Source organism: Dermacentor albipictus, chromosome 2 (assembly GCF_038994185.2).
Source record: "Dermacentor albipictus isolate Rhodes 1998 colony chromosome 2, USDA_Dalb.pri_finalv2, whole genome shotgun sequence".
In the NCBI taxonomy this organism is placed as follows: Eukaryota; Metazoa; Arthropoda; class Arachnida; order Ixodida; family Ixodidae; genus Dermacentor; species Dermacentor albipictus.
In genome coordinates, this window is record NC_091822.1 from 103,117,210 (window position 1) to 103,143,204 (window position 25,995).

The 25,995-nt window shown below is 46.7% G+C and overlaps 1 protein-coding gene across 8 annotated transcripts in view; it reads right to left on the bottom strand.

The window, feature by feature from the left end:
- LOC135921082 (neprilysin-1-like) overlaps positions 1–19,822 on the bottom strand; it is a 103,043-nt gene extending 83,221 nt beyond the window's left edge. For 5 of the 8 annotated variants that reach the window (XM_070533819.1, XM_070533821.1, XM_070533820.1 and 2 more), the window contains exons 1-3: positions 19,609–19,821; positions 14,961–15,086; positions 1,362–1,551 (exon numbers count right to left, since the gene is read on the bottom strand). In XM_070533819.1, the coding sequence (XP_070389920.1) occupies positions 1,362–1,551; positions 14,961–15,031 (261 nt within the window). In that variant the 5' untranslated portion in view covers positions 15,032–15,086; positions 19,609–19,821. Of the gene's footprint in view, positions 1–1,361; positions 1,552–14,960; positions 15,087–19,608 lie in introns of all 8 variants that reach the window. The other 3 variants (XM_070533818.1, XM_065455399.1, XM_065455400.1) reach the window with 3 other exon arrangements.
- Between the last annotated feature and the right edge of the window lie 6,173 nt (positions 19,823–25,995).

Sequence of the window (25,995 nt, forward strand, 5' to 3'; positions counted from 1 at the left end):
CCTGGCGCATGACCATTTCCGCGGTATGATCTTCAGCTCTGGTGTTCCGTGAGGAGCGTTTTCGCCCAGATCCTGCTCTGTCACCGCCATCGGTTCAGGCATGTAATGCGGGTGCGGAGCGGTCTTCTACGCGCTACTGAAGCTCCCGGCGCCACCGTTGCAGAAGGAACCGGCCTGCGTGGCTACTTCATCAACGCGACATGTTGTCGAAGCACAGAGACCACGCGTCGCTCGAAGCCCGGCGGCGCCGCCGCGTCCAGCGACTCGGAGACGTCGTAAAGCGACGACGACTAAACTGGTCACGGTAAGGCCGCCGCCAAGGCACGCGAAGGTAAGCCGTCGAAGAAATCGGCTGGGAAGAACTGCTCGTCGGGTAGAAAAACCGATAACAAGAACACCGCGTTCTCCTTGTCTGAGCCTGAGGACGGTGGAGTCTCGGAATCTGGTGCCGGTTGCTCTGCACCAGCCGGCGCCAACGGCAGCGTAAACGACGATGACGACGATGGCCTCATGGGCGCTTGAGGCCAGCTGCCAAAGGTAGTGGAAGCGGCACCGTTACAGCGACTATCATCATCGTCTGCGACCTTCTCCTCCTGTTAAATGCGTGGTGTGGTGCCGTGTTCTCTCTGTGTGGTGGAATTGGAGCGAACGGGCGGATGCTACTTCTGGCGACCTGATGCGTTCACTCAAGATAACAAGGTCGAGGAGTAAGACCGTACCAGGTGTGCTTCGGGGAATGGTTTAGCACCTTATGGTTTCTGCAAGACCTCGGCAACTCTGAGGTGCCACAACCTGGTTTACCGCATTTTCGCGAAGCGTACGTTCCGGAAGCCAGCCAGGTTTAGGGTGTTTCAGCTGCTGGAAGACCTTGGTGACTCGGACGCTACCTGCTCCGCCGGTCCTCGTTGGCTGCAGCAGTCTGCAAGGTTTGCCCGCCGCCGGAGGAGCAGCGCTGTTGCTGCAAGCCACCGTGGGCCAGTGTCATCATCGCCTTCGTAGAGGGAGGGGCAGTATGAGAACTCCGGCATCGGAGCTAGCACTTGAAGAAGTGGAGTACAAGGTGACTCATGAGCGCAAGCAGTGGTTTGATGCTCGGTTGGGCGCTCTCGGGCGTGGATGGCGCTTGCTGCGGCCTGCTGGCATGGACTGTGGCACCCCGCCGTTCCCATAGCAAAATTAGATAAATTAGGTAAATGTGTGTACCACATCGTGCTATTTAGCGTTCACGACCGCAGATCAACAAATCAGCCACTGAATGAAGGAATAAACATTCGAAAATAAGACGCTATCGCTTAGTATCAAGCGTGGTACACTTCACAGAGGACCAGGAACGAATAAGCTCTTGAAAAAATTGCACTTACTTCGTTTGTCGGTGGAGAGATGGATGACGGCCAGAGGTAAAGCAGTGCCGTTACCAATGCACCTGTCATTGCTCCGTCCACCACTCCGATCAGGCACAAGAATAACGCACATGTCATATAACGCCGGTCATCATCGCAGTCTTTCTTTAGTGAGCTCCCGTTAGGTTGTCCCTGCGGAGGGCGGATGTAGCTGTAGATTAAGGATATAGTTGAGTGCCGCTATCCTGGACTGTCTACACTGGCGCTTTTTAATGCAGTTTATTGTGACTGATTGTGTACTTATTGTTCATCGCGTTAATTCGATGGTTAATGACCACGTTAATTTGACAAGGCTGCGCACAAGACTAGAACTTGTTCGTAGATCTGCCATAAATAGCGGCTTCCATGAATCGAAAATCAAGGCGACAATTTAGAAGAACGAATAAACACACATATAGTAACAGTAACAACGATACCGGTCAACAGGCTCCAATTATATGGGAACGTCAATGATAAACAATGAATTTTTTGAATAGATCATTTACGGCATTTCAAATTGTATTTGTGGTATTTTGCAATGACATCTTTAGTACAGGAATAAAAGCGTGACGCCAAACACTTTTTGAGCTTCATGCCAAAACCCCCTTTCAGTACTTGAGAGCACTGTTATAGACTTCTATGTAATATATGCAGTTACCCTTCACATATTCACGCAATTTGCGCTACCACCCACCGTGGTTTCTCAGTGGCTATGGTGCTGGGCTGCTGAGCACGAGGTCGCGGGATCGAATCCCGGCCACGGCGGCCGCATTTCGATGGGGGCGAAATGCGAAAACATCCGTGTACTTAGATTTAGGTGCACGTTAAAGAACCCCAGGTGGTCTAAATTTCCGGAGTCCTCCACTGCGGCGTGCCTCATAATCAGAAAGTGGTTTTGGCACGTAAAACCACATACTTTTTTTTTAATTTCCGCTAGCAATGGTTCTGCTTGTTTGGCTGCCTATCCTGATCTCAAACGTTTTTCAGCCAGCTCGGTTAAGTGGGTAGTTTGTGGTATAATGAGTAAATTGGGCTGCCGTGTCTAGGAAACCCGGTTCAAAGGCCGCAGTCCGTTGGACCGACTTGGGTGACTGGGTGTCTAACACTGGGTGCGTGCCCCATTCAGTGTGCCTCTTTGAAGACAAGCTTTTACACTGGCTGTGTTCCATCGGGCGGGTACTGCTGTTCAGTGAACCTATTGGAGGACAACTTAAAGGGCCCCTGAAACGGTTCGGACAAATTTTGTAGGCGCGTAGGGTACAGCTTAAGTAGAACATTCGCACCACAATTTAAGCGAAGCGTTACGTATTAATGGAGCTGCAAGCGATTAGAAGTTACCCTCCTCCCTAGCTATGCTTTTCCTCCTCCACTCGCTCGCCGAGCGAGCGGCGCTAAGCTCCGCCTTCACTGGTTCAGCGTCACGATGCGACGTCACATCGCTCACTTCCGGTTGTTTAGGAGCACGCCCCTTCCCGCGCGAGACCTCTCCGCTAGCCGCTTCGCCGTCGACCGAGAGCTATCGAAGCAGCGTGCGTTGCGAGCATTCTGTCGTAGCGCCGAACGTGTCCGGTACTCCGCTAAAAGCAGGCAAGCTGGTCATTTCGGCAAATGACTGGAGGCATAAACTCAAGCTGATGAAGGAACTTTAGCGTAGACGTACGTGAGGAGCCTGATCGGTCTGCACGGTCCAGACACTTGCTGGCGCAGCGCTTAACCAGTCAAACAAAGCGCTAATATTGCTCTAACCAAGTGTAAAGCATTTTAAACATTTATAAATCAACGTGTTGATGATTACACTCCTGCGAAAAATACACACCAGCAGCAAAGAAGAATACACTTCGTTGCTGCTACTGTGTATGGTTGAGCTCTGTGCCACCAGGTGGCTGCACCGTGCAGACCATTCACATTTGCTCTTCTGCTCATCTCGTGGCTCATCCCGGCACAGTCAAGCGGCCAGACCTTGTCCCCTTGCGCTTGCGCTAATACTGGACTCGCGAAACGGTATTGCGTTAGTAATCTTCCGGTGTAAAGTGACGGCCACAAACGCTCAAATCCTGGCGCCGATCGGATACCGGCAGTCCCATGCGCAGCAGCCAGTTCGCTTGTATACTGCCTTGCAGAGGGACACGATATCGCAGCTTGACATATTGCCAGTCGCTAGGTTTGCAGTCCACAAGGCAACAAAGTCGAATCATAGTGCTCGCGAAAAGACTGAGACCGACTCTGACCGCGGAGCTCTCGTCAAAATGTAGTACGTTGTAACACAAGCAGACGACACTTGCTGTGTGCCGGCAGTGCTGAAGTGTACTGAAAAATTGTTCTAGTGCATTCTCTTTATGTTACTTTCTTTTTATAAAAACAAATGAACTAACATTCCAACTATTACGAAGATTATTTGTTTACCATACAGTTGGAAAAATTATCGACCACGCACACTGGTCAGCCAATCAGATAGCTCGCCCACGTGCCGTCATATGGGTTATCTGCATCATATGGGTAGAGGCGGCTTAAAATGCCGCCGAGCAGTGCGCTACGATCGGCAGCGATGTGTATTTTTAAAACCTTATAATAAATTACACGCTTTACGCAGAGCACTTAGATGCATCAATTAATGATCAGAAGGACCTACTCTAACGACTCAGTACGTTTGTAGAAAATCGCCAAAATCGTTTCAGGGTCCCTTTAAGTCCCAAAGTACAAGCCACTGAGTATGTGGCGCTCTTCAATGACAAAAAAATGATATAAGTTACAAGTGATACTCACCGGAATGCAAGCCATGCTATATATACTGAGACACAATCCTCAGATTATGTATTCGCACATATTTGCCTCGTGTTGACCCCAAGAAGACGCCGTTAGGCCGCGAGCCTAGTACATCATGTTAAGGGGACAACGCCACAGAGGACCTCTACAGCGTGCACATCTCATAAATGAAGTGCCTCTGCGGTGGCAATATGATGTGTCGCTATGCTTATGCTCATCGAATTAGCGTCGACATTCATCATGAAATGGCTTCTGTCATAATTTTTACTCGTACTAGTCATTGTGGTGCAGTAAAGGACCTCGAAACTTGCCGGTGCAGTCTTTGGCTTCTTCAGTACTCGACATAGTCAATCATTACCAAGAAACACCAAAAGTCGAGCGAAGAACGCCCATGACTGGTGGGGGTATTTCGTGGTGGCCTTGCTACGCGTATCCTATTCTTGCCTCTTATCTGGCTTATCAAGCCTCCTCTCAAAGCCAGAGCGACCAATCAAGACAAATTTTATATGTCTTTTTGCCACACTTTACACGCGTTTGCTGCTTCTGTCTTTCCGGACGGACCGATTATTGAAATAGTAGAAGCCGCCACTGGTTATAGCACCAGCCAAGGCAGCCACGGACACTAAGTGATGTACGTAAGTACAACGTGAGCTGCATCACAACCAAGCTTCGATAATATCTGCTCTCGAGTATGGCACGGGAAAGGGCCTAATTCATGTTGTAGTTTGCAGGCTATAGATAAGTGAACTGCACCACTATCAGCGGCTGTCTAATGCGCTAAGCTAATCGTAAGATGCGACGCCTGTAACGCTAGTAGCGGCGCTCCTCATCCGTCCACCATTGTGAGCCGCCTATAGACGCCTATGCGCCATTTCTGCTCTCCGTTTGCTGTTGCCCCACCTTCTGTCTCGTGTTAATATACTTGCCCGTCTACTAACGTGTCTGCATTCTTTCGGTACTTCACGCACATTCGAGGGCTATCTAGTTTGTATGTTTGCGTGTTTAAATCCATGTACCTTCGTCTTTATTCATTTTCCCGCCTACCTGTAACACTGGGTAGCCAGTCGTCATCTGGGTAGAGCATTTGGGTGCTGCGCTAATAAGGTTCGGAGCCAACCATCATACCAACTTGGTTTACTGAGTAGGTGTTAATGTGGGGAAATAGGTCCTGCCCTTCACCGACCCTCTTTGAGGCTGACGTCATCATCATCAGCAGCAGCAGCCTGGTTACGCCCACTGCAGGGAAAAGGCCTCTCCCATATTTCTCCAACAACCCCGGTCATGTACTAATTGTGGCCACGCCGTCCCTGCAAACTTCTTAATCTCATCCGCCCACCTAACTTTCTGCCGCCCCCTGCTACGCTTCCCTTCCCTTGGGATCCAGTCCGTAACCCTTAATGACCATCGGTTATCTTCCCTCCTCATTACATGTCCTGCCAATGCCCATTTCTTTTTCTTGATTTCAACTAAGATGTCATTACCTCACGTTTGTTCCCTGACCCAATCTGCTCTTTTCTTATCCCTTAACGTTACACCTATCATTCTTCTTTCCATAGCTCGTTGCGTCGTCCTCAATTTGAGTAGAACTATTTTCGTAGGCCTCCAGGTTTCTGCCCCGTAGGTAAGTACTGGTAAGACACAGCTATTATATACTTTTCTCTTGAGGGATAATGGCAACCTGCTGTTCATGATCTGAGAATGCCTGCCAAACGCACCCCAGCCCATTCTTTTTCTCCTGATTATTTCCGTCTCATGATCCGGATCCACCGTCACTACCTGCCCCAAGTAGGTGTATTCCCTTACGACTTCCAGTGCCTCGCTGCCTATTGTAAATTGCTGTTCTCTTCCGAGACTGTTAAACATTGCTTTAGTTTTCTGCAGATTAATTTTTAGACCCACTCTTCTGCTTTGCCTCTCCAGGTCACTGAGCATGCATTGCAGTTGGTCCCCTGAGTTACTAAGCAAGGCAATATCATCAGCGAATCGCAAGTTACTAAGGTACTCTTCATAAACTTTTATCCCCAATTCTTCCCAATCCAGGTCTCCGAATACCTCCGGTAAATATGCTGTGAATAGCATTGGAGATATCGTATCTCCCTGCCTGACGCCTTTCTTTATTGGGATTTTGTTGCTTGCTTTATGGAGGACTATGGTGGCTGTGGAGCCGCTATAGATATCTTTCAGTATTTTTACATACAGCTCGTCTACACCCTGATTCCGTAATGCCCCCATGACTGCTGAGGTTTCGACAGAATCAAACGCTTTCTCGTAATCAATGAAAGCTATATATAAGGGTTGGTTATATTCCGCACATTTCTCTATCACCTGATTGATAGTGTGAATATGATCTATTGTTGAGTAGCCTTTACGGAATCCTGCCTGGTCCTTTGCTTGACAGAAGTCTAAGGTGTTCCTGATTCTATTTGCGATTACCTTAGTAAATAGTTTGTAGGCAACGGACAGTAAGCTGATCGGCCTATAATTTTTCAAGTCTTTGGCGTCTCCTTTCTTATGAATTAGGATTATGTTAGCGTTCTTCCAAGATTCCGGTACGCTCGAGGTCATGAGGCATTGCGTATACAGGGTGGCCAGTTTCTGTAGAACAATCTGTCCACCATCCTTCAACAAATCTCCTGTTACCTGATCCTCCCCAGCTGCCTTCCCCCTTTGGATATCTCCCAAGGCTTTCTTTGCTTCTTCCGGCGTTACCTTTGGGATTTCGAATTCCTCTAGACTATTTTCCCTTCCATTATCGTCGTGGGTGCCACTGGTACTGTATAAATCTCTATAGAACTCCTCACCACTTGAACTATCTCATCGATATTAGTAATGATATTGCCGGCTTTGTCTCTTAACGCATACATCTGATTCTTGCCGATTCCTAGTTTCTTCTTCACTGTTTTTAGGCTTCCTCCGTTCCTGAGAGCATGTTCAATTATATCCATATTATACTTCCTTATGTCACCTGTCTTACGCTTGTTGATTAACTTCGAAAGTTCTGCCAGTTCTATTCTAGCTGTAGGGTTAGAGGCTTTCATACAATGGCGTTCCTTGATCACATCTTTCGTCTCCTGCGATAGTTTGCTGGTGTCCTGCCTAATGGAGTTACCACCGACTTCCATTGCACATTCCTTAATGATACCCACAAGATTGTCGTTCATTGTTTCAACACTAAGGTCCTCTTCATGAGTTAAAGCCGAATACCTGTTCTGTAGCTTGATCTGGAATTCTTCTATTTTCCCTCTAACCGCTAACTGATTAATCGGCTTCTTATGTACTAGTTTCTTCCGTTCCCTCCTCAGGTCTAGGCTAATTCGAGTTCTTACCATCCTGTGGTCACTGCAGCGCACTTTGCCGAGCACGTCCACATCTTGTATGATGCCAGGGTTAGTGCAGAGTATGAAGTCTATTTCATTTCTAGTGTCGCCGTTCGGGCTCCTCCACGTCCACTTTCGGCTATCCCGCTTGCGGAAGAAGGTATTCATTATACTCATATTATTCTGTTCCGCAAACTCTACTAATAACTTTCCCCTGCTATTCCTAGCGCCTATGCCATATTCCCCCACTGCCTTGTCTCCAGCCTCCCAGGTGGCACGTCAGGTTGGGCCAACGTTGAAAACATATTGGCACTTCTTGGCCCAATGACGGCCTAAGATTAACAGCGTGGTTACAATATTGGCAGTGCCATTCTGGTTCCTGGCCCAATGTTGGCCTAAGGTTAACAGCGTGGCGCCAATATTGGCTGTGCCATTCTGATAGAGATCCAATGTTGGCCCAATTTACACAGTCAGTAAACAATATTGGCTGTGTCATTCTGATAGAGATCCAATGTTGGCCCACTTTACACAGTCAGTAAACAATATTGGCTGTGCCATTCTGATAGAGATCCAATGTTGGCCCACTTTACAGAGTAAGTAAACAATATTGGCTGTGGCATTCTGATAGAGATCCAATGTTTGCCCACTTTACACCGTCAGTAAACAATATTGGCACTGCCGTTCAACAAGGCGGGAATTATTGGACCGACTTTCGTATGGATTTGCCAATATGGGTTACTAGTTGGCTTTCTATGGAGGACATTGGCCCGTAATAAGCTAATTTTCGCCTTGTCGGCTTTTAGTGCTCTACTACTGCTGAGATTGAACAACGTGTTTTGAAAACTAGCGCACTGATCACAGGCACACTGCGCAGGAACCAAAAATATGTTCTCCCATGTCAACTCCATGAATGGTACACCGCCATTATTGCACTTCTCCTTTACCGAAATGCGTCCCCTAAAGAGAAAAGCCAGTGTGCCACGTAGCAAGCAGAGGAAGTCGCATAAATTTAGCCGCTGCTTTATTGATCGTGAATAAGAACTTGAGCTTTCCATAAGAAGCAACGGTATTGCGAATTTGCCTGCGCATTGTATTTTTTGCATGTACGCTCCGCGGCTTTAGTGGGTCAGGATTCTGAGGAGAATCGAGAATTACAGTGCCTCAGAGCTGATGGAACCGTTTTATATTGCATCGAGATGGAGCGCATATGCATTAGTGAAGCTATTGTTTGTTTGTTTAGCATGCATGGGATGTTGCGGCGACATCATGCTCCTATTCTAATATATTTGTTTGTTCGTGCATGTGTAGTAAGCTCCTTGTATGAATGCCCCTGACAGAAAAAAAATTAATTGCACGTTTTGGCATTTGCGTGTCAACAACCTCTTGTCTTTGCCTTTAGTAGGCACGGCGCATTCCGGATTTTTTTTTTCGGCCTAGCTTTCCGTCCTTCAGCGCCCCCTTGCCTCTCCTTCACGCACCCAGGTGAGTCTGGTCAATGCTATCAGTCAAGCGTTCAGACAGCCATAAGCTGCTGTGTCGAATTGGGTGCTCTCGGAAGCATGGGGGAAAGCGGCGGGGTCACTATTGTCCTCGTTGTCGCCCTCCATCGCTGCCACCCCAAAACCCGTTCGGGCTAGGTCCAGCGGGGGAAAGTGGCGTTTACGCCGTATTCTTCGTTCACCATTTCCTTTCACTCTTTCCTTCTATGCGTCGCTAGCACGCCGACTGGGTGCAACACCGCCTGAGTGCTTGCCGTCCGTTCTTGCCAGCGCACTGCTCTCGTGAAAAATGCTCGCTTGCGGTCGTCATTTCTACTGAGAAGCCTACATCTTGAAATACGCAGCAATGTGGCCACGAATTTTTGTGAGTGTTAGAATTAATATAGGTGAAACAACAATTAGAAAAAAAGTCGGCGCTCGTGGGCACCGTCTTCGACGTGGGATGAACTCGGATACAAAGAAGCATGGATCATACAATCGTGAGTGCATTTGTTTTGTGCATGTTATAAGTTTTATCAGAAGCAATATCACCCAAGGTATATCACCCAAGCAATATCACGCGGTATATATAAATTACTGAAACAGGCCTGGCTAATGTAGAATGCCTGTATATAAATAGCTCTTTTTATTTGCAGCCTTTGAATAGTGCCTGGAGTAGAACCACGTGTAAATCTCTGTGAATTTCACCCAAATTCCAGGACTATGATTTTATCAAACCACGCGTGCAGCCTGATCCTGCTAGTGATACCGAGGAACCACGCTTCTTCTCACTGGTATAGGTCAAGCATCATTTCCAGCTGACAGTATTTCTTTCTTTTCGTATAATAAATGCTTCTTTTACTAGTGTTTCTTGATGGAACTTCTCGGTTTCCACATTAAAAATTTCGCACGAAGGCCGCATTGTGTCTACACAGTCTGAAACTAGGCTTTTTGTGCTGCAGCAGGTTTTGCTGCAATTTTTAATTTTAAAGTGCTACGCTGACTAGGTGTGAGCTGTAAACAAAGCCGACGGATCCTGCGCATTTTATGTCTGTTCTAAATATTACGTTACACCTTGTACAAGGTATGCCATATATGTCGAAATATTAAGAAGTGTTACTTGACAAATCTCTTGCAAGAAAGTTTCTTGATTCACCCCTTCGAACTCTCTGCTCAGACTTATATTGTTGCAGTATGGCGATTTTTCAAATGAAAACTCTCTCACATACATTTGTCATACCAACATCTCTGACATTGTTTCTTTTTATTTTACAGTGCAAGCATTTCCTCCAAGTAATGGTGAAGTCGCTATCGGATATGGTGGCAATATCAACGAAACCACTGCGTTATCGTGGTCCTCGGGGGCCTGATAAGCCCGCTGTCATCCAAGCACTGACAAACCTGCCTACCGACGTCAGCTCCCTGCCCTGAAACCCCTGGCCAGCCCACCGTCCTCGGCACCTTGCCCGATTCCTATCCTGAGGGCAGTGCCTGTAAATAAACTGTTTGAAGATAACCGAGCGTCACCCATCTAGGTCCACGGAAAATGCCTGTTTGTGAAAATTTATTCGCAAATAAACTGTCATAAACGTCAATTTCAGTATTCTTTTATTATTATTTGCAATCATATATGACTTCTGCGTCTTGACATCTTTTTGTCGAGCTTTCCTAGCTACTATTGAGGAAGACAGTAAGGGGACAATTGCTACAAAAAATGCCGCTAGCAAAATGTTTGCGGTAAGAATATGTGCGTGCTCTAAAGCCAGCATATCTAGGATATTCGTCATGCGAAGGGCATTGGCTCAAAGCTGGCATTAATAATGGCAACGATATGGCTCAACACTGGTCCTACGCTGGCAGCACGATGGCTGCTGCATTGGCATAACATTGGCCCAATCTTGGCTTTAACGCTGGTCCTACGATGGCTGCTGCATTGGCATAACATTGGTGCAATCTTGGCTTTAACGCTGGTCCTACGCTGGCAGCACGATGGCTGCTGCATTGGCATAACATTGGCCCAATCTTGGCTTTAACGCTGGTCCTACTATGGCTGCTGCATTGGCATAACATTGGTCCAATCTTGGCTTTAACGCTGGTCCTACGCTGGCAGCACAATGGCTGCTGCATTGGCATAACATTGGTCCAATCTTGGCTTTAACGCTGGGCCAGCATTGGATTGGGTTGCACTTTGCCAATATGCCAACATTGGTCCAACATTGGTACCATTTTCTGCCAGCATTGGGCCATGGTTGGACCAATGCTGGTGTGCTGCCTGGGCTGCTTCTTGCCTACCTTGGCATTAAAGTCGCCCATTAGTATAGTGTATTTAGTTTTCACTCTACCCATCGCCGATTCCACGTCTTCATAGAAGCTTTCGACTTCCTGGTCATCATGACTGGGTCATCATGACGTAGGTGGGTTGCTGCGAACAACTCAAGGATTCTTATTCAGCAGGTTAAGAATAATCAGTTTCCTCATCTAGTGACCTCGGGAAAAACATAGCTTTAAATAGGAGTCTTAGTGGATCTGTCGTGTGCGGTAGCAACTAAGACGAGCGAAGCGCTCCTTCATGCAGTTCGTTTTCATTCGCTTATGTAGACTGCTGATATATTCTGAGCTCACATAACCATGGACTGCAATGCCAGTCGTAGATATGTGGAATAAACACGTTTATGCCTTAGTAACTTCTTCACCACATCATCTCACCTCAGAGTCAAAGTGTTAGAGACGGAAGAATGCATGGATTTGCCTTGTCAGCATAGTTCTACTTGCCGCTTTAGCGCAGACCAGCTACCACAATTAGGCGCTTTGAGAGTGTAGGCAAGTGACAATCTCTGTGACGCCTGACGCCTCACTACAAATCTATAGCCAGCGCCCTAACACCACATCGAGTGTTTGGCGTCACGTTTGCGCGATAACACTTCCCCATATATATACTGTATACAAAATGTCGCAGTGTTTAGCATACCAGCAAGTAGGTGTACCTTGCAACGTGTGAATAAATACCCGCGCTTATAGGCGTTCATTCTTGCCACTGCGGCAGCTGCGGCTAGTCCCATCTCATGGCCCACTTCTTTTGCTTTGCAAGAGTCTTTACAGCGATATTCTGTATGGCTAGGGTTCCGTGCATTTTCGCTCACCGTGAATCAAAAACCAACCAAGCCAGAGACTACAAGCGCTCAGCAAAGTGAAGCGAACAGTTCTTAAATTCTTTGTAATCACGCATACAACATACAGAACCGCATTCGAAATCTGTCATCATCAATGGTTCATACCCCCCTAAGCAAGCAAAAAATGCAATAGCTCATAGTCCTGTAAGGTTCATGGCTACTCACTTTTTCTGAATCAGCTGCGATGACACTACCCCTGTTGTCGTTGTCGGCGATTTTAGTTTGGGTGTGTCGGTAGCGAAAAAGATGTGTTTTACGCGTTCCGTGCTGCAGACATATCCCTTGCAATGCCACACTCATCCGGCCTAACCAACCACCCAGCGGCGTACGTGCAGCGATTTGACATTACGAAATAATGTAATTACAGCTGCGAGTGAAATAATGATAACCGATCAAGACAATTAATGAGTGTGTGTACCTTTCGTCCCTATGACCACCAATCAAGACAACGAATGAGTTCATACGTTATGTGTCACCTCTGTGTTGTGTGCTAAACAGATTTCCATGTCAACCAACTTCACACAGTGAAACGACTCATGATTCTTTTTTTTTTAGGAGAAAGAAAGACTTCCAAGTGTATTCGTCCACTGAGGCTGTTTAAGCTTCCCTTTAATATTACTTTACCCTATGTCTAACTAATTTGGCTCACCCGCAAATCACTCCATTTTAGCGTGCTGTTAATTTTTTAGAATTCCCTTTCTTATTTGTCTCCGGCAGCCTTTTTTTGTGTTCATAGAACTGCCACTCTACCCGTTTCTTCATTTGCAATTGATGAGTGCTCCTTCATATGCATGTTTTCGTGCAAACTGCAGGCAGGGCGTGTAAACTGCAAAGGTGCGACACGGAAATGGCTGATTGACATTTTTTTCTTTTTTGGAGCCCAACACTTCGGCGCCCGTTCTTGCGGCGAGCGTCGGCGTCAGCGTCTTTTCTCGTAACCAAGCGAACGAGCATAGCGAAGCGTGAAAGCGAAGGCGGAGCGCAGCCGGAGACGAAAGATGGCGATTCCAAAGAGAACGCGAGGAGGAAAGCGGAGGAGGAGGGTATGGGGAATGCGCGAGAAGAAATGCGTGGTGCCACGCAAGACGGTCTTTGCGGCGAAGATGGCTACGAGATGACGCCAGAGTGGTGCGCGTCGCATGTATGGAAAGAAAGCGCCGCATGAGTGGAGGTCTCTCTGCGACGGCTCCTATGAATCGCGCCCACGCGTCACCCACGCGCTGCCTCTCGCGCTGCCATATTGAGATTAGCGAGGCAACCGCGCCAAATTTCGCTCCGTTTGTCGCTCGGTGACACGGCACAGATTGGCCGCACCAGCCAATATATCCCAAAATGAAAACATGTATAGAGCTGTGCTAAAATTTCGCATTAGAGAGTATCGGAATGGTCAATGATTTTTTTTCATATTCTACCACTACGCGCTCTGCGTCTTTTTGGTTGTTTTTTTCTTGAGGATGGCACGAAATCGCCAGCTGTGTACGAGCACTCTTCCTGTAATCTCGTCATATGGTCGTCCCTTGTGCGCTACCGTCCAGAGAGGCCTTCCCGCGCGTCTCTGGATCGTAGAAACCTCGTTCTTCTACAATTCAAGGCATGAAGGAATTATTGAATGAAAAAATACCGTTACCTAAAACAATTGTGCATAATGTGAAGCGAGTTTTCTCACGACGGAAGAGAAATTAGCGCACGATACGTTTCTGAGACGCGCAGAAGTGCTCACACAATATAATCGGCGTGAAGGGCTCGTTACGTTGGAGTAACATGTAGAAAGCAGAGTTCGGCAAACAACAGCAGAACTGTACGACCACAATGAAGCCGCTTCTGCATCGAGACTGATCACCACAATGGGATGGCCTTCGCAACCAACGAAGCACCCTCTGTCTGTTGAAACTCGTCATAAGCACAGAGAAAAGTCACGTTAGAAGCACACATGCTACGGCTTTTAATGGTTCACTTTTTAGCTGGAACTGTCCAACTTCTATTTTTTTTTGCAGCTCCGGATGCGTGACAAGCTGCGGATTTGTCACACTTCTAGAAACCTAATTAATGATCTACGATCACGTTTTCCCGTGAAACAGCGATGGTAAAAGTGCACCTTAAGCGCCTCCGTAATTTCTAACACAATAATAATACGGTTCAGTCCTCGTTACTGTGTTGCATGAATGTGCGTGATCTACGTGAAGTGTAAGGAGGACCAGCATACATGCACATTGAAGGAGCATTATAGGTGGACAGCAAATACTTTTTAGGCCTCTCCGTTACGAAAAATTGACGCCTATACCGAAACAGGCAACTCTAAAAATTGGGCCGATTGGAAAGGCTGTCAAGTCAAACCCACCGTTTCAAAGCCCTAGCTGTCAATAGGCATGAATGCGACAAGGGACGTGTAGCAGCTGTCAGAGGTTTGAAACAATGACTTTAGTACGCGAAGAGCACACATAAAATTGTGGGCCAATAATTAGGGCATTGGTCGCCTCTATTGAAAGACAGATCGAATCCCAGCATTGGCCACGCATTTCTATAAGTGTAATGTAGGCACATTTTACCGACTTTGGAGGTATCGAAAAGAATCCTCGAGCTGTGTTAAGCGTATACAACCGCATCAAAGTGTGTAGAATACAACAAGAGGGACATAAACGTTATTTTGATAAGACAGTGGGCACGGCTGCCCACAATAAACGCGTGCGCAGCTGTCGAGACAACAAAATTTCAGCATCATATCGCAGTAGCAGAGAGTTCGCGCTGCTACGTTTTGAATTTTGCCAAATAAACTCTATTGCAATAGGATTTATATAGACAAGCCGTGTTAGCTCAGCCGTACTGTCACTGTGATAATGGCACTTTTGTACTCGCCTGTTGAATGGTCTGCAGAGACGCACAGTCCGTTTGGATGAAAAGCCGACGAAACGAAGTGGGCTCACCATGAAGGTTCCGCTCAGTCGGCTCTCTAGAAGTGCCGTAACAGCGTTCTCCCTTTTCCTGCCGGCATGAGCGTTCGAACGTGATAGCGTTAAGTGGTTCGTGTCGCAGAAGATTCGGCGTCGGATGTCATTTTGTAAAAAAGACTTTCGAACCACCAACACCGAGGCGCTCCATGTGGCGCAAGGAAGCTACTGAACTAACTAAATTTCTCAAGCTACAACACGTACAAGAATCGTAAAGTACGACCTACACACAACCCAGAGACGTGATAGCATCGGATTGTAATTTGACTGTACAAGAAAACATAATTCTGGCGCGCGAAAACTCAGAGACACCTTTTCCAGCGTTCCTGCCATTCACAGACCGGCCACGGCGTCCGGCTTTTGCATACGCGCAGCGCGTGAGTATCTCAGGGGCCACGGAGTGGTGCGTCCGGTTCCCTGCAATACCTTCAGATAACGCTCACCTCCGTCGCATCGCGTCCCACGCAAGAGGCTGCGTTTGTACGAGAAAGCCTGCCTTCGTGCATAGCGTTTCGGCCAGCCCCCGGTAAACATAACGGTTTCATATGATCCAGTCGCCGGGAAGCGTGAGAAGTAATCAAGGATCTTTGAACGCTATCGCGTTCCACTCGTAAAGCTGAAGCTTACGCGTCCTCCACCTTTTTTTATGCGAAGCATATTACGAGAGCTCAACACAGCTCCTCAGGCGCGGCGGTGTCGCCTTCAATGACCTTTGACCCCATGCCATACCACGTGACACCGTGACGTCACGACAGAGGAGAAACGGGGCTCCAACTCGCGCCGTCGCTCGCGGCGTCGCGGCGGTATATAAGCAGCTGCGCTTGTTTCTAGGTGGCTTTGGCTCAACTCTTGCAAGATGGGCTGGGTGGGAATCGAACCAGGGTCTCCGGAGTGTGAGACGGAGATGCTACCACTGAGCCACGAGTACGATGCTTCAAAGCGGTACAAAAGCGCCTCTAGTGAATGCGGTGTTGCCTTAGAAACGAGCTGTTTAGGCTCAGGCGTGCGTCGCTTGCTCAGGCGCAAATTTCATAGCCGCGCCGAACTCTGCGTTGCTCGACGCTCACCGCGTCCAATGCGGGGCGCGTAGTCGCTGCGCCGTAGCCCATTGTCTTAAACCCCTTGGCGGGTCGACGGGAACGCTGTCGCGTTCCGCTCTTGAAGGCGAAGCAGAGTAATGCACGAGTTGTTTCTTCGTCTAGCCGAACCAAATATAGCCAAGCAGCAGGAGTTCACCAGGCTAAACAGTGGTTCAACAACTAAAATAAAGGCTAGTATGCTTCGCATCCTGAGCTTAACCTTAGCTAAGCCACAGCCATTTTTTTGTGTGAAGCAACATTGGCGTTCCTAGTGTGCAGCTGCTGCATTCTGCACCATGGTACACGCCGTCTGTGCAGAACGGACGGTGCACCGAAATGCTACAGACGATAACAATTCTCACTTTGTCTTCTCTCGAGGACCATCGAGGTGCGTCGCCTGCAGCGCAGGCAGAGGCACTCAGTATTCCGCTCGTTCCAGAAGACCAATTGCATCGGAAGGAGCAGGCGGCGGGGCCCGGCATCCGGAGAGCGCGCGAAGAGCGCCGCACGCCGACACGAGAGAGAGACGGAGAAGCGACTGGTTTGCACCAAACCCACACAACGACTAAGCCGACGAGCGGCCGTTTAAATTCCCCATGACTTCTCTTGCCATCTGTCACCTTCTCATTCGGCGGAACCAGACACGTGAACGGATGAAGTGCACTACCTAGCCAAGCTAGCACACAACATGTTCAAACAGATTACAACAGCTCCTTCAGAGGGCGACACTATACATTAGCGCCCTCTGGGAAAGAAGCGTTGCTGTGCAGTGAAACGCACACCAGAGGTGTACTGTCTGAAGAACACGGATGTGCCCCCCCCACCACCCACACCGCGCAAAGCGCAGCACAAGGCACTGAAGTCTTTGGCAACCAAGAAGACAAACACCGTCTTTGACGCACAGTCTTCGGAGTGTTCTAGAATTTCAAGTTATTCGCACGTGACCCCGATATATATATATATATATATATATATATATATATATATATATATATATATATATATATATATATATTCAGTTCTCACACTGAACTGCAGACAATCCAATATAGAAAAAGACAGAAACACGTGGTACAAGTTTCACTGCACCACACCTGAAGAACCATACATTGCACATCTGTATCAAACAGGAGAATACATGATATTGCCTCCGAGGTGTCAGAGCGAGGCCCCTAGCCAAGACACCTCAGGCACCTACGTCCTACACTTAAGAAACAAAATCATCAAGCCACGGAGGCCGTTTCTTGCTCCGGGGAAGACGTGTGCGACCTCAGAGGAACCTTGCGGGTAGCATCGCGCATTCGTCGGCCTTGAAAACCCAGTCGTCCCACTATTGCTTCCCTCCCCCGGGTTTGACATTTCAATATTGGTGTCGCGCATAACTGAAGAGGGTTGCCCAGGCAGCTCCTCTCTGCGTTTCAACATGTCCTGGGAAGCTGCCGATTCCCCCATGGAATCTAAGAAGACTTCTGTGTAGACTCGGAAATGATACTGTCAGATGAACTACTTAACGGCTCCTTATTGCTATGAAGAGACTATGGAGCTCTAGACGGGTCGTCAAGGTCATTATCCAAGTTTGAAGACGAGTGCAAAAATTATTTTATCATTTGTAGAGAATACATAAACATCCTTTGAAGACTGTTGTGCTACTGAATACTTTACTACTACTGTTAATAAGGAAAAGGTGACGTGAGAAGGCAAGGAAACCCTACTACTGTAGACACGACAGCGGTCGCTGTTAAATGTGTGGCACGGTACGTTTCGGCTATTTCTGAAAATAAACACCGTGAATATTTGTCAAGGAGACAACTTACGTAGGTCACGCAGAGGCAGAGCCGCATTAAAGTGCACCGTAGCTTTTAGGCGGCACTACGGAAACGTCCATAGGTCAAATCAACACTTCTGTGCTACCATGGTAGTTTTGCGGCTATGGCATTGCCAGAGATCATGGTTTTGATCTTGCCCGTGGCAGCTGCATTTCGATGGGGTTCGACGGGGGCAAAATAAATAAATTCGCAGTTCCGCCCGAAAGGTGAAGCACCGGTTGCAATAGCAAATTATTAGGTAGCTGTACGAAGTAATGATAGTAGTTTTATCGCCATATAAACTTGTAAACATTCCCTTACTAACTAAACTAACAACTATAGAATGTGTAAGCGTGACTTGTCGACGACGTAGAAGGAAACAGACACACAGAGACAGCGCTGTCTTTGTGTGTCTGCTTATTTGTACGTCCTTGTTCAGTCGCGTTTGCACATTTTACAATTGATTCAAGCCAACTAGCCAGTCAACGTGTTTTAAATAAATTAACGAGCACGGTGTCAAGAGCGCACAGGTAAACATTTCTTGCCCGATGACAGCAGAAACAGTCTATGAAAACGCTGGAGTTGGGAATCGCGGCATCAGCCGCGAGACAATTGACCTCCGTGCATCTGTCGCTTGAACGAGAACGCAACGTCGAAATAACAGCTTATACGAAGCTACAGGCACTACACGCGCTCTCCAAACATCGTATATCGCTTTGAAGATAGGCCCGCGCGGGCGCGCACTTTGGCCACGTCGCAGATCGCTTTCAAGACACACGAGTGCCGGCAACGCGTCCCTATGGCGTCTGCGATTCATCAGGTCAAAGCCTTAGTAGATCCGCGGTTGTCTCCACTCTGTACGGAGCGGCGAGCGAGGAGGACAATGAGACACGCTAGCAGCAGCCGGAGAAGAACGCCCCTCCTCCCTCGCCGGGCCCTCCTGCCTCGCGCGCCATAGGAGAGGGCACACATCCGGCCGGCCTTCCTCACTCACGCACGCGAAATTGAACCGCATTCGGCGGCTCACCCTCACCCGCTTTCACTCATGCGGAACCTCACGGCGACGGCAACGGCGACGACGACGGCAGAAATGCGCCTGGAGTTTCCCTATAACTGGTACCGCAATAAAACGATCCTGCACTTAGATGTAGGGACACGTTGAATAACACCTTGGTGTGAAAATTTATCCAGTCTGCCACTATGGCGTGCCTCATGATCCTGTTGGGGTGTTGGCACGTACAGCGCCATAACTAAAATAAAGTTTATTACTTCTGCCACGATGCGTTGTGCCACGTGAGACAATGAATGTGCTCAACCTCCTCAGAGGTTACGAAGTATGGGGCACAACAACGCTTCAAGCAAATACCTCCCCCTTTGTGCTCCGTGTGCTACACAGACAAAAGCAGTGGTTCATGCAAGGTAGCGTTTAGCACAACCTCACCACTCGCGTGTTCGACAAAACGTTGAAGAAATAAACATTCGCAGTCAGCATCATCGTTAATTATCGTTAATCAAAGCAAACACCACAGAAAGCTTTGCTTTCATCGTTTCCCACAGTTCGTGGGATCCAGGTAATTTTTTTTCTGATGATATTATATTATCACACACATCTCTCTGAAGTAATGAAGTATAAAAAGGCAAAAACTGCTGTTCAATTATTTCATTGACTTACCTCTGTCCCGGAAGACTGCGATGATGGTTCTGGATTCATAAAACTGATCTTGTCCTGGCCTCAGCGTTTGTTTACTTGATTATCTGTTCCTCAATTGTGGCGCAACAGCAACAACAACAGCAGCAGCAGCAGTAACACCCATAGAGTTGTAACAACGATTGTTTGATGCTGCGCTTGTTCTTCTTCTTCTTCATCCGCAGTAGTGGTACACAAAGTGCAATAGCTGGCTTCTTCTTCTTCATTTTCTTTCATTGCTTCGTTGCTTACTGCAGCAGGTGACTAAATTGATGTTGATGATGATCCGCATTACCGCGGTGAACCAATTAGGGTTTGAACCAAGAATCGGACGAAATAGGTAACTTAAGAGAAATTCTTTTTCGATGAAGACAAATGAGAGAAAATAAAGTCAAGGAATTTTATTGGAGGAACCAAACCAAATTTCTGGTAAATTTAGATATTTTCGTTTTCTGTGTTCTGTTTAGTTATCCAATATTGATTCCTCATATAAATGTTAGTTTTATTTTAAAATGTATTTATCAATTTGTAACAGCATTTGCTCTATAACAGTCGTGAATTCTTTTCTCTAACTTGAAATAAGCCACCCATTTCACTACTAATATTGCATAGTAGTTATCAGCAACGGGTTAAGTGAGAATAACAGCAACGACAAACACACCTCGAACGGTGTACAAGGTATACAAAGGTGCGACATATTGTTGCTAAGAGGCAGCATGCAAGGCAACTCATGCTGGGCAGCAAGAACGAAGCCCTAGAAGCTACGGATATATATTGTGAAGAGCGAGAAAACGATGCAAGGGGTGTCCCTGCGAACGTCTAGTTCTTCTTGTCTGCTTCAGTTCACGCGCCTACTGTGCGACCACAATAAATATACTTAAATATATCCGGAAAATCACAGCGCCGCCTACAGCAAGAATTCGCCTCGAAGGTCTATATAGTTGAAATGACAACTATTGAGAGCTGCTGAATGTCTAAACTGGTTTCCAGCAGCAATTTCGTTAAATAATTTTGTAAGCAAAATGTTCTTTTCTGCATGCAGTCACTAAAGCCATATAAGGTAGAATAGGAAGAGCACTAGTACTTGTAGGTTCTCTGAGTAATAAATCCTCCATTACGTTGTGGATGGCGTCCTGCCACCACACGCACACTGCATTTTGTACAATTGTCACGAACGAACTGTGCGCTATGGAGATTTCAGCCATAACGCATTAAACATATTACTTCCTGCGATTTCTACTGACAACTGGTAGTAGTGGCTAGCCTGGTATGATGAGTACCAAACGACATTACTACAGTACTAGCCACCGGAATTCAGCGTTGGTGGCGAAACTAGCGAAGTGCGTGTAAAGCGACATTCTTTTTAATCTGCATGCTGATTTTCATATTTTTTTTTGCATGCTGATAGCAGCCATGCACTGTCTTGTTATTAAAATCACACTGTACTTTTACTTAACAGTCTCTGAAAGAAAAGATTTTAAATGAATAATCAATCTCACACCGTTTCTTTGGTGGTGGTAGGTCCCGTGCAAAACATTATCAAACTTTTTCATGTAATTCCGGCATTTTTCCAATGTGGTGCTACCAAAGTTTACAAAACTGACAAAACACGGATGTATTCTTTCTCCAGATTCGCCTGTTTGTCTCGCTCTAGTGGCCGCGCCTTCTCGACCTTCCTCCTAGCGCACGAATCTTCATCCACGCTTTCAATGTATTCCTAGACCTGGATACATCGTTGGATCCCATGAGTGTCCCTTCTGAAATGGGGTGGAGCTTATGCCAACAAGCTCTACTTTTCTTTTTCTGCCAAATGTGTTACCTATCCTATTTTTTTAAACACTATGATTACCTGGCAGCATGATTTCTGAGCCATTATTCGGAATCTCTTGATTGTACTCTATCGTTTATTGTGGTTTGTGGTCTTCCTACTATTCTGCCGCAAAACCTCCAAACACCTTTTACTTATCTCTATTGCGGGCATGTTTACTTTTCCGCTGCTATTCCTGGACCACATGGATTCAAGGAGGCGCGCAGATCGAGCATAAACCGACCACCTTGTAGATATCTTCACATTCTAATTAGACGAGTATCGTCGTTTTCCTAGCCTTTATCACAACAAACAGATGTTTCTTTTTTCTTCGTGTACTATCGCTTTATAACTCCGCGTCATAAAACATCCTGATGTTGCTTCGGAAGGTATACAGCTTCCATCCGCGTTATCATAATATATATCTCGCCTGATTTCGTTTTCACATCTGAGGTCGTTACTCATAAAAGTTTTTTTTTCTGTTGCCGCCTCGTGAGAGATCGTCTGAGCCTCCAACTTTGCGTTTAACGTTCCTTGTCACCATTTTCTTAACGTTCTTTGTAATTTTCTTCCGGCATAACAGGTTTCTGAGTAGCAAAACATTGTGCGGCTGGGGTAAATCTAGATTAAGCGTTTATCTTCCCCCGCATCAATCATATGTATTACGTATGGGGTGACAATTCGATGACACGAAATGTACTATGAAGCAGAAACGCCCGATTTCTCAAAAGTTAGGAACTCACGGTTCCTCAGTTTCACCTCCTTTCGGTAAATGCCAGAAAGCCGTTAAACGATACAGACGCTTTGGAATCGCTATCAATCTTATATAACGTGCATATGTCTCTATGATTAGTGAACTTGGCTTCGTGACAATATTTCTGACAATGAAATTGTACCACCAGGTTGCCTCTTGTATCGACCTGACAGCGGTTCTGACCAGGCAGCGTGGCTGTTCTTTCATAGCATTCTGTCGATGTTACTACGTGTGATAAAATCGTTGATGATGAAAGTTTGCTTTGTAAGATGTGCTTTCTTGGGGATAAATATATTTGCAGTGTACCGCTGTCTCAATGCAAGTGATGTATTGTAGGTGTAGTTATCAAAGCTATAATTCATCATCATCGCCAGCATCTCCATCGTCATCAGCCTATTCTTTATTACCTCTGCATTACCAAAGTCTCTCCAAACGATCTCCAATACCCCTGTCTTGCGCTAGTTGATTCCAATTTGCGCCTGCAAATTTTCTAATTTCATTATCCCACCTAAATTTCTTCCGTCTTCGACTGCGCTTTTCTTCGCTTCCCTTTCCACCCATTCTTTAACTCAAATGGTGCACCGGTTACCTACGATATGCAATACTTGGCCAGCCCAGCTTCATTTTTTCCTGTTGGTGTGAACTAGAATATCCGCTGTCTTAATATGCATTCTGATTCAAACCGCTCTCTTCATATCACCTAAAGTTACGCTTGGATATTTTCGTTCCACCGCTCTTTGCGTAGTCCTTGTTCTCTAGCTTCAATGTTAACCTCCGAGCTCTCCCCCATATGTTAGCACCACTAGAATTCAATGACTGTACACTTCTTTTCGAGGAGATGGGTAAGCTTCCAGTCACAATTTTGTAATGTCTGCCGTATGTACTCTAAGCCTTTTTTATTTCTCTATGTTTCGTAGTCGCGATCAGAGTCCCCAAGAAATTGAACTTGATAAACGTACTTCTGCACAGAATCTAGACATCGGCTGGTGATCCTGAATTTTCGTTCAATTGCCAGGTTATTGAATATTACCTTTGCCTTCTCCATCGTTTGTCGCGATTCGTCCCCAGTGTTGATGAACAGAAAAATGTCTTCTGCAAACGTATATATTTTGTTATATTAGCCGCTGATCCTCGCCCCTAATCATTTCCAGTCTTATAGCTGGATTACTTCTGCTCAGCAGGCTGTGAAGAGCATGGTAGAGATCGTGTCTCCTTTCCTTTTCTAGACTGGCAATTTTCTGCTTTTCTTGTAGAGAAACTAGGTAGCTGTTGAATTTGTAGAATTTCCCAAGATATTCACGTATGCCTCATGTACTCCTTGATTACGCAATGCCTCTATGACATCTCTTCTTATGCCTCTATCTCTTCTAAATCAAGTAGTAGTAGTAAACAAGTTTATTTGGGGTCCTGAGGAGCTAGGCGGGGACCTGCTAGGTAGGTCCCTACACAGCCGTTGGCTAGTCCCATGTCGAAACAGAGAGGCCATGCCTATCTGCTCATTCACGGGCTCTCTGGACAGCCAGGAGCTGGACGTCTTGTTTCGGGTTTGTGATGGCATTCGTCCAGTCTTCTGAGTTAAATTCCTGTAACACAGGGCACTGTTAGAGCATGTGACTTAATGAGCCTAATTAAGTGCCCCAATCTGGGCAGAGAGGATCAATGTCCTGATGGAGCATGTTCAGAAAACCCCTATAGGGGTAGGACCCCGTCTGGAGCATGCGAAGCGTGCTAGCTTGTGGCCTGTTCAGCTTGGGATGGAGGAATTGAAAACTCTGCCTACTCATTCTGTAATGCGATGCGATCTAATGAAAAGTAACTAGAGGATCACTGTGCATGACCTCTCCCGAACTCACTCGAGACAGCATCCCGTCGCGGCATATGAAACCTCGCGCACGGTCATGGGCTATCTCATTGGGGTTCAGGTGACCCGGTAATACGTATGGTCGCATGTGAGCTAGGGACCAGACTATGTGGTTAATGATGTCAGAGGGATGTTTGCCGTTCAGAATCCTGCTGCTTCTTTGGCTATCAATCTCGATTCGAATGCTCTAACGGCTGCTCGGGAGTCCGTGTACACCGTAATGCGTTTTAAATCCAGTAATACGAGAGCTACAGCAGTCTGTTCCGTCACATCGACCGAGGAGGTCTTCAACGAGGCTGCCGAGAGGAGCTCTCACCTGTCATTGACTATGGCTACGGAGAACTTGTTGGCACTGGCGTGTCGCACCGCGTTACGAAAGTCTCCGTTCCGGATATGCTCTTTAAGAAAGTTCTAGCCCTCACTAACCTTCGACCTTTGTTGTGTTGGGGGTGGACATTTCTTGGAAAAGGGTCTACGATAAAGGAGTTCCTTGTCTGAATAACAAGTTGCGTGGTATTTCCCTGATTGAAGCTAGGACGGAGGCCTGCCGCATCCAGAAGTCTTCTGCCTGCTTTGGAGTTTGATAATCTAATAATTTGTACTGATCTTTGTGCTTCTATTAATTCCGAAGTTGTGTTGTGTATTCCGAATGTCATGAGTTTCTCTGTGCTAGCCGTGTTTGCACGCCGATCACCCTTTTGACACTTTTGCGCATAAGCGTGTCTAATTTATCTATTTCCGCTTTCGTCCAATTGAGGGCCGCGACTATGTAAATGACACGGCTCATGAGGAAAGCATAGTGAGCCCTAAGGAGCACATTCTCACCTATAACGCCTTTCTTGTTGGAAACTCTCATAATTATTCTAATAATGTTCTCACTTTTCGTGGTGAGATGGGCTATAGTCTTAGCGTTGCAGCCCTTTGAGCCTATTGAAAGCCCCAGGATTTTGATAAAGTCTACTCTCGGGAGGGTGTGCCCATCTCTGGTACGAACGCTAATTGGCACCTGATCGAGTGGGGTGAGTCCCCTGGCACCTTGTCTAACCTGTCTGTACAGCAGGAGCTCCGACTTTCCAGGTGAGATATGGTGTCGGCGTTGGACGTCGTTTCGGCGAAAAAGGTTTTCGAACCATCCATACTCAAGCCCTACATATGACGCAAGAAATGTACTGAACTAATTGAATTTCTCAAGCTAAAATACGTGAGAACATCGTGAACTGATTTACACACAACCTATAGCAATGATAGCTCTCGGATTGTGATTTCCCCGTACGAGAAAACATTCTGTTACGCGAAAACGGAAACAAACGCCATTTTCCAGCATTTCTAACATTCACAAACCAGCCGCGCAAGAGGCCGTGTTTCTACCAGAAAGCCGGCCTTCGTGCACAGCGTTCGCGGCCAGCGTTTCCCGGTAAACATCACGGTAACATACGCTCGAGTTGCTGGGAAGCGTGAGAAGTCAGGGATCTTTGAATGCTATTGCGTTCCACTCTGAAAGGCGAAGCTTAAACACCCTTCAATTTTTATGTTTGTGTGTGCGCGCTGACACCATGCTTCTTAGTTCAGGTAGTAAGCGAATGTTGCCAAGTTTCCACGGCCAATAAAATTACCATCCTTACTTCGTATAACTGTACTTATTTGCTATCGCAATCGATCCTTCACTTCTCGGGCGAAACTTCGACGTTTTTAGCGATACTCGATCAGATAGTGACCAGGGGCCCATTTATGATATGAAGGAGCTACGCCTTTGATTTCTGCGATTGACTAAATCTCCTTCATAGAAAATGAGTGCCTGGTGACTGCAATACGCAATTGAGAACGTGGTGCATGACTGAAAATAAGATGACGCATACACACTTTTTGCTACTATCAAATTATTGTTTGTTGCAGGATATGGTAGCCACACCTCGTCAGCCATGTGTTTTCCCGGAGACAAAAAGTACACAC